The sequence below is a fragment of the Pagrus pagrus genome (genome assembly GCF_965226575.1).
Source record: "Pagrus pagrus genome assembly, chromosome: 19".
Classification (NCBI taxonomy): domain Eukaryota; kingdom Metazoa; phylum Chordata; class Actinopteri; order Spariformes; family Sparidae; genus Pagrus; species Pagrus pagrus.
In genome coordinates, this window is record NC_140203.1 from 17,090,851 (window position 1) to 17,102,672 (window position 11,822).

The 11,822-nt window shown below is 41.5% G+C and overlaps 1 protein-coding gene across 4 annotated transcripts in view; it reads left to right on the forward strand.

The window, feature by feature from the left end:
- The window catches only part of ank1b (ankyrin 1, erythrocytic b), an 86,066-nt gene extending 74,770 nt beyond the window's left edge, over positions 1–11,296 (forward strand). For 3 of the 4 annotated variants that reach the window (XM_084383391.1, XM_084383392.1, XM_084383393.1), the window contains 5 exons: positions 3,806–4,463; positions 4,563–4,692; positions 5,166–5,237; positions 6,177–6,271; positions 6,510–11,296. In XM_084383391.1, the coding sequence (XP_084239517.1) occupies positions 3,806–4,463; positions 4,563–4,692; positions 5,166–5,237; positions 6,177–6,245 (929 nt within the window). In that variant the 3' untranslated portion in view covers positions 6,246–6,271; positions 6,510–11,296. The remainder of the gene's footprint in view (positions 1–3,805; positions 4,464–4,562; positions 4,693–5,165; positions 5,238–6,176; positions 6,272–6,509) is intronic. The other variant, XM_084383390.1, reaches the window with a different exon arrangement.
- Positions 11,297–11,822: the final 526 nt, after the last annotated feature.

The window sequence follows — 11,822 nt, forward strand, 5'->3', positions numbered from 1 at the left end:
TGACGCCACCACTCATCCTCCCGGCCCTGTACCATCCCAGAAACACACACTCACACTCACACACATGCTTACTCACATTTTAGTCCAGAGACTACTATTATTGACACACTAAAGAGGTATTTCACCCATTAAAACGTACCCTTTTTTGACTGGTCAGACTTTTGATGGATTCGGTTTTAAGCCACAATTTCTATTTGAAACAATTAGCTGAGATTGTGTTTATTGTAGAACAGGAGCTGATACAATTCAAGTTACCTGCATTGGTTAATCTATCCTGGAAGCATTTTAAATCAAAGAAAACACACTTATTTGTAGATCAGATAAGGCAGTTTCTTCAATAATTTTCTGTTCATAGCTGGAGCTTATTGATATATAACATGAGCTGTTTCTGCAACAAACAAATGTCAGCTTTGTAAAAATAAATTTAAAAAATTCTTAACAATAAGTTGTAATGCTAAACTTTCAGGTTAATCATTGACAGCATGTTGGTAGCAATGTCTCTTACTTGTTGTTTCCACAGCTTCACATTACGGCAGTTTCCATGCAGTAAATATGCAGATAGATTTTGAAATGAATAGGACTGTGAAATATAGTTCTTGATAAACAGCCTCAAAATGATCTTTTAGTCTTTGCAGCTCATCAGACAGATGAGTTGTAAGTAATTAATTTCTGAGAAACAAATCCTGCTTGCCTTACTTACTTAGATAGGTTAAAGACGGGAAATAATCAGGTTTTTGATTGCAATATCTCATTACAAAGGGACATATTAAAAGCAACATTTTAACATGCTCAGTTTGTAAAAGCTGCCTGAAAAAATTAAACTGAAAGGACTGTTCTTTGTCTGGGCCTGGTCAGGATAAGGAAAAGAAATAATATTCATGGTTTTGGTGACAGTATTTTATTTCAAAGGGACATTTTTCAACGTTAAAATCAATATTTTGAGAAGCTCAGTTTGTAAAAGCTGCCTGAAGAAGTTAAACTAAACGTATGCCTCACTGTTCTTTGTCTGGGCCTTGTTAGGATAAGGACGGGAAATAATAAACATGTTTTGTTTAGAATATTTTATTGCGAAGGGACATTTTCAATATTAAAAGCAATATTTTAACAAGCGCTGTTTGTAAAAGCTGCCAGATAAAGTTAAACGGAAAGGATTGTTATAAAACTTTAAGGTTGTGCTCACCCTAATGCTTGGGTGGCTCTTTGAAAGTGTCCTGTCAGCCACAATATCATAAAGAAGCGAGAGTTTCAGGTTTTTACCTTTTAGCTGGATACACGTTGTGGCATCACACCTTGGTGGTTTTGGGCTCTGAAGCAAAACGTTTGAACACATCCTAACTTTGATTTTGGGTGAAGTACTCCTTTACTGTCTGACAATTTCACCTTATTTCATTCATCTGAACTCATTGATGGAACAATTTATCAGACAATTTACTTACAGTCGATCCCCAATCCAAAGCTGTCACATGTACCAAAATGTGTGAAAGTATTGTCTTCAAATATCACCAAAGATATGACATATTGATTACACTGTACGCTTTATTCACAAACAAAATCCCCAAATGTTAATTGAATACTGTGAATGTTTCACTTTTTTAAAAATAATTGAAAACATTTAAACTTGTCTTCATGTTTGGCCTAGATAAAACATAATGAATCAAAATGCAACTAAATCAAATTCTTGAAAAGGGAAAAGAAGTGAGTAAAATGACTTCTGTTGTCTGGATCTCAGACATTTTTAAAGATATCAAAAGTCTGAACCTAAATGATGTCAAAACTCAGAGATAAAGTTATTCTCATTATTTATTATATACTATAAATATGAATTATATTATTACTGTAATATACCACATATGTGTTTTGGCCTGAAATTGAAATTATAAAGAATAATAGAGAAATTATAACTGGATAAAGTGTGTTTGTGTATTAGAAAGTGTGCTTGTGTGTGCGTGTGTCCTTGCTAGTGAATGAGATTTGGGAATAAAACCAAAGTAGAACAAAAATGTTTAGTCATGAACCCAACAGTGTTTAATGATTAAAAAGTGTTGAGTAGTGTTTGATATTCCAACAGTGTAATTAATTCATTTATAGTCTGACTCACACGATGTAGACTGTTTGTATAAACCTGCCATTGGCCGACAGTAGGTGTTCTTCCTTCAGCTATCTGTGTGCCATTTTCCGTTTTCACAGGAATCAGCCACAACCTTCAAGCTAGCCATAAAATGGCACGTTACTCTAACCCAACCTGCTTGCTAATGGTACAAACGTTGCCATTTTAATACCGGGGCTTGCCTCCCCACATGCTAAACAAGTTCCCACTAACACGCCAAAGACAACTTTGATTGGTTTAAACAAATACAAAACAAGCCAGAAACATAATGAGTGCGACCAGATATTTCTCCAGCGCTGACACAGCGCTGTGAAGATAGATCTGGCTATGCAAGACTAATTCATGTACATTCAATTCATCAATTAAGAATCTTTAGATGTTTAGCAGAATAACTATAATTATAAAACACTGTCACTTTCAGATAAAACGTAGGTCACTTTATATAACACTGTAAATTGCACAATCAATTACTAAAAAGTCTTTAAACTTAATACCTCTGTCTAATGTGTGTGTGTATTAGTGTGTCTTTATATGTGTGTGCGCGAGAATGCGTGTGTGTGTGTGTACAGTGACCTTTATTTGGATGCCTGGGGTGCAGACATATAAATGCATGACTCTGATGTGTAACTACAGGGGGATGCAAGAGCAACAGTAACTTGCATTTTCCTCTGCAGAATCTGCAAGATGCTGCTGACTCCCACTCAGGATCGTGATATGGGTTGGAACGATAATAGAGACGTAACATTACGGCTTTGCTGTTTGCAGCGCAGCAGCTGGGAAGGATTGTAGAAAGAGAACGTTGTCTAATCAACTGTCTGAAATAGTTTTTAATTTCTGGAAATGTACAGCACCCAGCCTCTGCCTTGATTGGTCAACACCAACAGTGATCTAAAGAAGAACAAATTTAAAATGCTTTTTTAATCCGCTTTCTCTAAATATTGTGATTTCACTGTTGGCTGTGTGTAAATAACAGCTTAATGATCAGCCTTTTAGTGAGCTGCAGATGCAATCAGGATACTAAAATCCAACTGGAACCCTTTTCTCTGAAAATGAATTAATGCTATAATTATATCGTGCCAACCCCACAGTCATTATACTGTATAACTGTGGACTCACCTTTTTCTCGCTTGACAAGGAACACAGAATACGTTCTGCAGATTCACTGTCTTACAAACTAGAGCCCTGCACCATTCACCTCACAGACAGTGGATGATACACTAAACACCTTTGACCCCCACCTCACTCTTATTGCCGTGTCCCAATGACAGTAACCTAAAGTGCATTAGCTCAAACCCAGAAACAGAAGGAAATCGGTCCAAATATTTAGACATCAATCAGACAAATTAAGAACATAAAGATGAAAGAAGCTGATTTCAGATGTTCAGTTTTCTTGTGTTCTACCTTTCAAACTGAAAGCTTTTTTGAAAACATATTGGCTGGAATTTATCGGACTCAGATTGCTAGTTCTGGGTCAATATATCGACCTTTTCACAGTTACTGAAATGGATTTAAGGATGTCCTTAATCTGTGGCTTTATAAAGACAGATTAGGCTCTTTCCTGGTGTATTGGGACAGGGCTGAGCCCCACTGTTTCCTCATGAGTTGGAGAAACAGTCGATCCACCACCTCCCCATCCTCCCTCTGGCTGTGCCTGCGTGGTGTTAGTCTTTCTCTTGTCTCGCCCTGTCTTCCCTCCAGGTTATGGGCTGGTGCAGGAGGAGCTGCTGTCCCCGGCCTCCATGCAGTACAGCTTGCCCTCTCCGCTGGGAGCGGAGCCCTACTGGCAGGAAGTCTCCAGCCTCGAGTGTGCCCCCATCGCCACGACTGAGGAAGACACATTAATGGAGATGTCTGACGTTCAAGTGTGGCCAGCAGGGGTCAGCCCCTCACTGGTTACAGTCGAGGACTCGTCACTAGATGGTAGCAGTCGGGCTGATGACTCAGAGGGCGCTACGCTCTCCCTTCCCTGCAGCTTGGGTCGCCCGAGCAGTGGAGCCAGTGGAGCCAGCGGCTCTATCATGGAGCTGGAAGAGGAGGAGGAAGAGGAGGAAGAGGAAGGGGAGGTTGAGGAGGAGGAGGCGCCACAGGAGCTAGCATGTGTGCTGGCAGAAAGGGACAGGGTGAGGGCCAGTGGCGCCGTCCCTAAGGTCAACCTAAACGGGCAGCTGGGAGGTCAGAGGTCGGATGGAAGGAGAGGGGAGGCCCTCGCAGCAGGAGGAGGAGCAAAAGGGGGAGGTGGCGGTATAGGGCTGGGTTCAGTGGAAGGGATTTCTGTTGTTGCAGGCCAGCAGGTGTATGCCCAGCGGTGTGAGATGTCGGGACTGAGTCGGTCTTCAGAGCATAACGGAGATAACCGGTACGTTGGCTGCCAATGTGTGTCGTTTTTCACTGTCTGTACTCAAAATGGTAACATAGCTCCTATTTCTTTCTGCTTTATTTGCATTTTGCGATCCAGAATGGTAGGAGGTGGAGCATTTCAACCCTACTTACCAGACAAGGACTCCCTGCAGAGCTGGGTGGGCTCGGTGTCATCGGGACGTGATGTGCCAGGCTTGCGTGTGGCCCAGGAGGCTCTGCTGACTCCGGTGTGTGACACGGGTTACTCTCATGTGCTGCGTGGGCGCTTCCTGCAGGGCACACAGCCCTTTGACAGGGGGCTGGGCTTCTCTCACCAGGAGGCCGGCCAACATTCTTGGGAACAGGAGCCAAGGCGGGGCCAGGTCAGGTTTCCACGCCGACCACCCGCTGCTTCCTGCGCCCGGAGGGGAAACATCTTTATCCATCACTTTTTTGAATTATCAGATGGAAGACAGTCATTTAGTTTGATTTATTAGCGCACGACCATCAGTATTCACTTAACAACTGAGGAATCATCAAAATGAAATGTTTTGATGAATCTGACCAGATTGATGTGTTGTGTGGTGCAACACATGGGGAATATCTACCATGTCTAATACCTTTTCATTTCTTTTTTTACATTTCTGATTACAAACAAGTTTATTACTGGACATATGTGAGTACTGTGAGCTGCCGTTTATATGTAAATTGTCTTTTACAGAGAGAGGAGAAAGAGGACTATGCTGCTGAGCCGCAGTTTGTCTCTGAACACGGACATATGCTTGCTCGAAAAGTGAGTCAGTCACGTTTTCATCGTTTACACTGAGTCATATTCACTCACAAGCGCTGTAAACCCGAGCAGACAGCATTTAACTGTAAATCAGTCACACAGCCTGGCACAAAGGATGGGAAATTAACAGGAGCCACCAGCCAAATGATGGTTTGAAATATTTTGTCCCCGTTAGCAGATATGACAACAAACCAACCTCTGTTTATGGTAATTCTGAATCTATAAATGAAGAAATTGGACATCCATGTATTAAAGGTCCCATATTGTAGAAGGTGAGACTTCCTGTCACAACTATACAGTCAGCCCCCTCAGCCACACCACTGGTTGCAAAAACAGGCAGATGTAAACAGGGTGGGAAGCAGTGCCTGCTCAGGCTTGTGAGAGCTGACAAATCAGAACAGACTTGGCTTCTCGGGACGGGGGCTTTAAAGAGACGGGCACTAAAATGGAGCATTCAGACAGAGGGTGAAGAGAGGTGCTGCAGCAATGGACGGTATGAGAAAAATAATGTGTTTTTTGAACATTAAAGCATGTAAAAATTTTCAGGTAGCAATGTAGACACCCAATATAATATGAACCTGAAAATGAGCATAATATGGGACCTTTAAAGACAGCAAGTAATGAGTGTTAGTGGAAAAGAGAGACATTACCACCTTTCATCACCATTGTCCTCACTGGCAAAATGCTTGCACATTTGTGAACTGATTTGATATGTTGAACAAAGTGCTTCAGGCAGTGATTTGTTTCTCCTCCCACCTGATTGGCTGATGAATTTCTAAATGTAAAGCAGTGACAGCCTGTGAATTCTGGGGACCGCAGCGAGCCACAGTGGCTGGCAGGTGGACAGACGAGTTAGTTTCCTGCTCTGTTACATGTAGAGGCTTCAGAAGTTAATTGGTCCGAGTGTTGTTTCCTTCCCTCCTCCCTCCCTCCTTGCTCCAGGTGGGGGTGGATGTGAGAAAGGGCGCTCAGTCAGTGCAGCGCACCAGTCTGCGGAGAGTTAAACACTGAAATACACATACTACCCAGTCCTCCAGGTACGGGACACACAACAAGCACTTGTGAATCCCAGTGCTTGGATTAAAGCCTGTATGGCAACATATTTGGACTCTGTTAGAGCTCAGTAGTCTCCACATGCTGTTCTGTTCCATTTATGTTCAAAATTAGATTTGGCATTCATTATACCTTGATAATATTTTGGGAATATTTTTTGGGAAGGTCATTGTAATTTAGCCTGTGTTTTGTGTGTTAACGGTGTCTCTCTCTGTTTTCTAGGACCGGAAAGCCACTGCCAAATCATCCTCCACAAAAACACAACCAGAACGCAGATGGAAATGAGGAAGGGAGGAGGAAGAGTAAGACAAAGACTAACAAGCGCAAACTACAAAATGACAAACACAGAATCATCCTCAACATGTGACCATGGAGTACCGCGTAAGAAGAGACGGAGAAAGAAAAAAAGAGGAGTTCAACTTGTAGTTTTATAACATTTGTAAAGAAAATATCAACTAGACTAAGGCATGAAGATCTCTTTTGTTTTTGTTTTTTTACAAAAAAAAAAAAAAACATAAATGTCAGTAAAACAACCAAGAAAAAAAAAAAAGCAACAAAAAGTGCTTCCTGTGAACTGTAATCGCATGATGACTGCTGGTGCATGCCCTTTGACCTTTTGAACTGTCATTATCTACAAACTGAAGGGGTACATGGTGCGGGGCGGACCCACACTTTGGCCTCAGGCCATTTTAAGGACCTCATCCCGCCCCTGCAACTGGAGTGGCAGGCGAGTTGAGTCCAATAACACTACAGCCAAAAAAAAGTCCCTCAATGGATGGTTCTGTATACAGCTAAGCCTCTGCTGAGCCTACCAATGCTTCTTTCACTGGACCTTTTCCCCTATTATTCTCAATGTGATATATGCACTCTATGCTACGTGGACATGTGTCAGTGCGTGTATGTGTGCGTATGTGTGCGTGTATTCTTCTCTACCGCATGTGTTTCTTGCTTCTGGCTTGGCGCTGAGCCCCCGCCTCATGATTGGCTCGCTGCCCCCTGTGATGTCATGGTGCGCTCAGTGCTGGAATGAGAAAGCCGCTGTGCTCCCCTGCTCGTGAGTGTTCCTGTCTGCGTGCGCTGGCGTCTTTTCCTTTGTGGATGAAGCTCGTTTTCTTGTAATCCGTTCCTTTGAAACCTGTCCACCGTGGTTTTAAGCATTGTCTAACCTCGGTAGGGAGCTGAAGCTCTTTCACCCCTCGTGTTTTCAGGGGAAATGTGTTTTTCCAGACGACAGGGAATGTTTTCTTTGGAAAAGGGGTTGATGGCTTGATTGCATTGTGCAGCAGCTCTGCAACACAAAGATCGACGTTTTCCTCCCCCGTGACCTTTTCTACCTTCTTCCGTCATTTCTCCCAGTAGCGCACATCACCTCGACTCACCTTTTATCAGTAGCCTCAGTCGATATGCAGTAAAATCACAGGCCTCTCCATCAGCATCTATAGCTCCTCCATCTAATGTTAAAAACTTTGAGAAAAATGTTGTGTGTGTTTCCTCTTTATCTGTTCGCAACGGCTGTAGGGCCTCACTGTTGGATTTTGGTCGATTCAATTGAGATGGTGAAATCATGGAGGATCTGTTTCATGTGAGGATGTAGTGATTTGGAGGAATTCAAGCGTGAAAGTAGCACGATGCTACTACAACATGCGATTGTGATAGGAGCTGTGCAGCGAGGACAGCAGGTAGCACTGTGATTGTCTTATAAAACACTGACCCCAGACTCGTGAACTGTGAAGACACACAAACATTCAAATACACAGACAAAAGCACATCCACAAACACACATGCTTACACACACACACACACACATCATCAGAAAAAACATGTCATCATTAAATTATTATAGCCTGGTCAGAGTGTTGGATTTTTTGGAGTATGCTGCAGCAATAATACTTAACAACAAGAGCACAGAAGATGGACGCCGTGGTTCTGTATATGTGCATAAAGGATCTGAAACTGAAAGGTGTAACTGACTGAACTCCTCAGTGAAGACAGAAACTCCATCTGGACGAACAGCAGCTGAGTTTGACATTGGGCAACCGTGCTGTATCTGACGGGAGTCAGAGAGGACGCACTGATGCAAGGGGCGGATGACTCGGTTGTGGCAGTGTTGGACTGCAGAGGCCTGAGAGGGATTATTTGTTTTACAGCACTTAACGTAGCAAAATATAAACCAGGATATGTTAACTTAATACACTGATACCTATTAAGGAGTCTGCTGCTGCCGTAAGGTGGAAACCACTGAACTCCTTGTTGTTTTTCTGAGTAATTTAAGTTGTAGTTGTAAGTGTTTCACCATTTTCAGACATTCACTGGCATCACTGTAAGCCACCCATCTCATGTTCCCTTCATCTCTGAAACACTTACTTTATGCAGAAACCTGACGGCAGCACTACGAAGGGGTCATGTCATAGTAGCACACATTTCCTGGAAATCGAAACAATATTTAAGTACTGTAAATGCTACTGTAGCCTGAATGACTGAGACACTGGATGAATGACTGAACACATTAGTTACACATCACACATATGCACATATTTTCCATGCCCATGAATGCCTCATCCGATATAGCACATGTTTTTAATTACATATCACATGTTTTCCACTGTTACTCCACTCAGGTTTTCAGTTCTGCTAAGTCAGAATCAAAAAATTTGTTTGTTTTTTTCTTTTTTTGTTTTGTTTTTTAAGTTCTGAGTCCTCCTCTCAAAAGACGAGCGCAGGACACTAAGTGACTGCTTCTGATTAAGACTTGGGTGTTGGGGACATTTAGGGCGGGGTGGGGATTCACAGGACGAGGGAGTGGATGTTAGGGTGTTATGAAGCAGGATGGTAAGTGTGTGTGCATGCGTGCGTGCGTGTGTGTGCATGTGTGTGTGGTGGAGAGATTAAATAAGACCAAAAAGGACACAGAGTATTGTGGTCATTAACCACTCAGCTCCTGGGGAGGCGACATGACAATGGTTGCCTCTGTTGGTTATGTTTTACCAAATTCATTCCTATGAGTGGTGAACTTAAATGAACCAGCCAAGTCTTGTGTCCACCAAATTAAACAAGACCGTTTCATTTGATTAATGTACAACTAATATGTGGGCTGCAAGACAAACCACCAAGTTTTTTGACCGGTTCTGTAAACTAACCAAAGCAACTTTTCTCATAAAGTCCAGGATTTAATTCTGAGCTTTGAACCGACCTACCAGAGGACTACAAAAACAGTCTCTTTATAATTATGCTGTGTCTAAACTGGCATGATAAAGGCAGGTGACAGCTTTTGAATGATGGAAGCCAGTAACTACCTTAATCTCTTAAAGTGACTCGCTCTTTGTCGTTCCATTAATTAGTCTCTATTTGACACCTTGTACTGTATCAGCACAAGAAACAGGATGGACTTATGCATTTTAAAGAGAATTGACAACTTAATCTTGTGTTAAAGTGATAATCCCTTAAGATTTTCATCACATCAAACCCCATTTTTGACACTCTTTATGGCATTTTCTTAACATCCATTCAATATCTTTGCATGAGGAAATGCCTCTCTGCCATATACGGTAGTAGATTTCATTGCTTGTGGTGGACATGATGCACAAGACAAAAAACAGTGTATGGACATGTCTCAACTAATGTGCAAGACAAAATACGATCAGTATTAGTGAGTACTGACACTTCTTTAGTGTTCACGATGACTCTTGCCAGCATATACTGTTGGTTTCGCTTCAAATAGATCCACAACTTTGTAGTTTTGACAAAGTAGCCACCAAGGCCAGAGCTTCCGAAAAAGAAATGTGTTTGGAGAAAGCTTTCTTATTTAGACTGTCATGTAGGAGATACAATGTGCAGAAAAAAGAAAAGAAAAGCCTTTTCTGTGGTGGACAATCCAAAATTGACTGAATAGGTTAAATGCCATCAACACCCAAAACAACAGATACTGTATCACCGTTCCCAAAACTACATGATTGCTGTTACCAGTGTGAGGCGTACCGGACCTTCGTCGTACACATACAGTATGGTTCGGTTATGCAACAAAACTACTTGGTTAAGTTTATAAAATTGTGGTTAAGATTAAAATAAGTATGTTACTTATGTAACGTAAGGTTTGTGTGTATGTAAGTTACGTATTACTTATTTCTAAATTCCTGACTATGGCCCTGGTAGCCTCTGAAAGGTTCATCACCAGTAACCACAGATGTCGTTAAATCAACCAAGACTGAAATATCAGTCAGTTTTAAATCCAGATAAAATGTACACGTAACCACTGAACGATATGACGTATTCAGTAGTTTTATTTGAATGGAAATATTCTGTTTCCACTCTGAGGTGTTTATCACGAACATGATTTAAATTTACTGTCAGAAATAAACTAGTCAGTGAACCTCTGCACTATGATGAGTTAGACTCCACCATGTTTGTGTTGTATTTAAAGTGTGTATGTGTGAGTGAGTGAGTGACGGTGCTTGTTGGATGTGGGGGAAGAAGAGAGAAAGTTTTTTCCGGGCTTGTGACTTGAGAGGAAGTGTAAACCTACGACGATGTATTTAAAAAAAAAAAAAAGAGTATTGTAAAATTTTAACTGTTGCGAAGAATAGAGATCACCTATACTCCTTTAGAATGGATACATGACAATGTAAACGCAATATCATATTACTCTATCCTAAGGAATGCAACTGCGCACATGCACAAAAAAAAGATGTTTTTATGAAAATATATGTATAAATATATGACAAAATATATTTAATTAGAATGCTATGCACCCTCATAGAGTTGTTATGGATGTTCTTTAAGCATTATCTAGACTAGGCCAACGCCCACATCATGTGGAATGTAGAGGCTTTGTAGCTATGACCACTTGTTTTCTTTTCTTTTGTATTGTCCTGAAGAGAGGATAAACAAACGTGAATATGTATACAAGCCTTTCAATCAGAATCATTCTGACATGAAGATATGTATAGATCATCTTACCCTGTACACCAGCTCAAACCATTTACAAGAGTTAATAAACAAAGATGTGACATAAATGCTGTGTGTTGTTTTTATGTAAACAGTGAAATTATTGTGCAATAGTCCTACATGTGCATTCAGTGTAAATTTAAAGTGGTATACACTGATCAGACACAAGATTAACAGGACTAACAGGTAAAGTGAATGACATTTATCATCATGTTACAATGTAATGTTCTGTCGAGAAAACTTTGGGTCCTGGTATTCATGTGGATGCAACTTGACAAGCACTACCCACCCAAATGCCACTACAGCCAGGTAGCCCTCATGGCAGCAGCACTCCCTGGTGGCAGTGGGCACACGTCCAAATCTGCTCGAGGAACATGAAAAAGATCTTGAAGTGTCGACCTGGCTTTCAAATTGGCCAGATCCCAATCTGATCGAGTAACCATCCAAGAACTCAGGATCAGCCACAAACCCCCGAGTGCCAGACACCAAAGGAAGCCACCAGAGGTCCTGTGTTTACATCTTGATGTGTCCTAGCGATGGCGGGGCCTCTGTGGATATACTGTCATATTGAATATTGTTCTTGTGAGGGTTAAA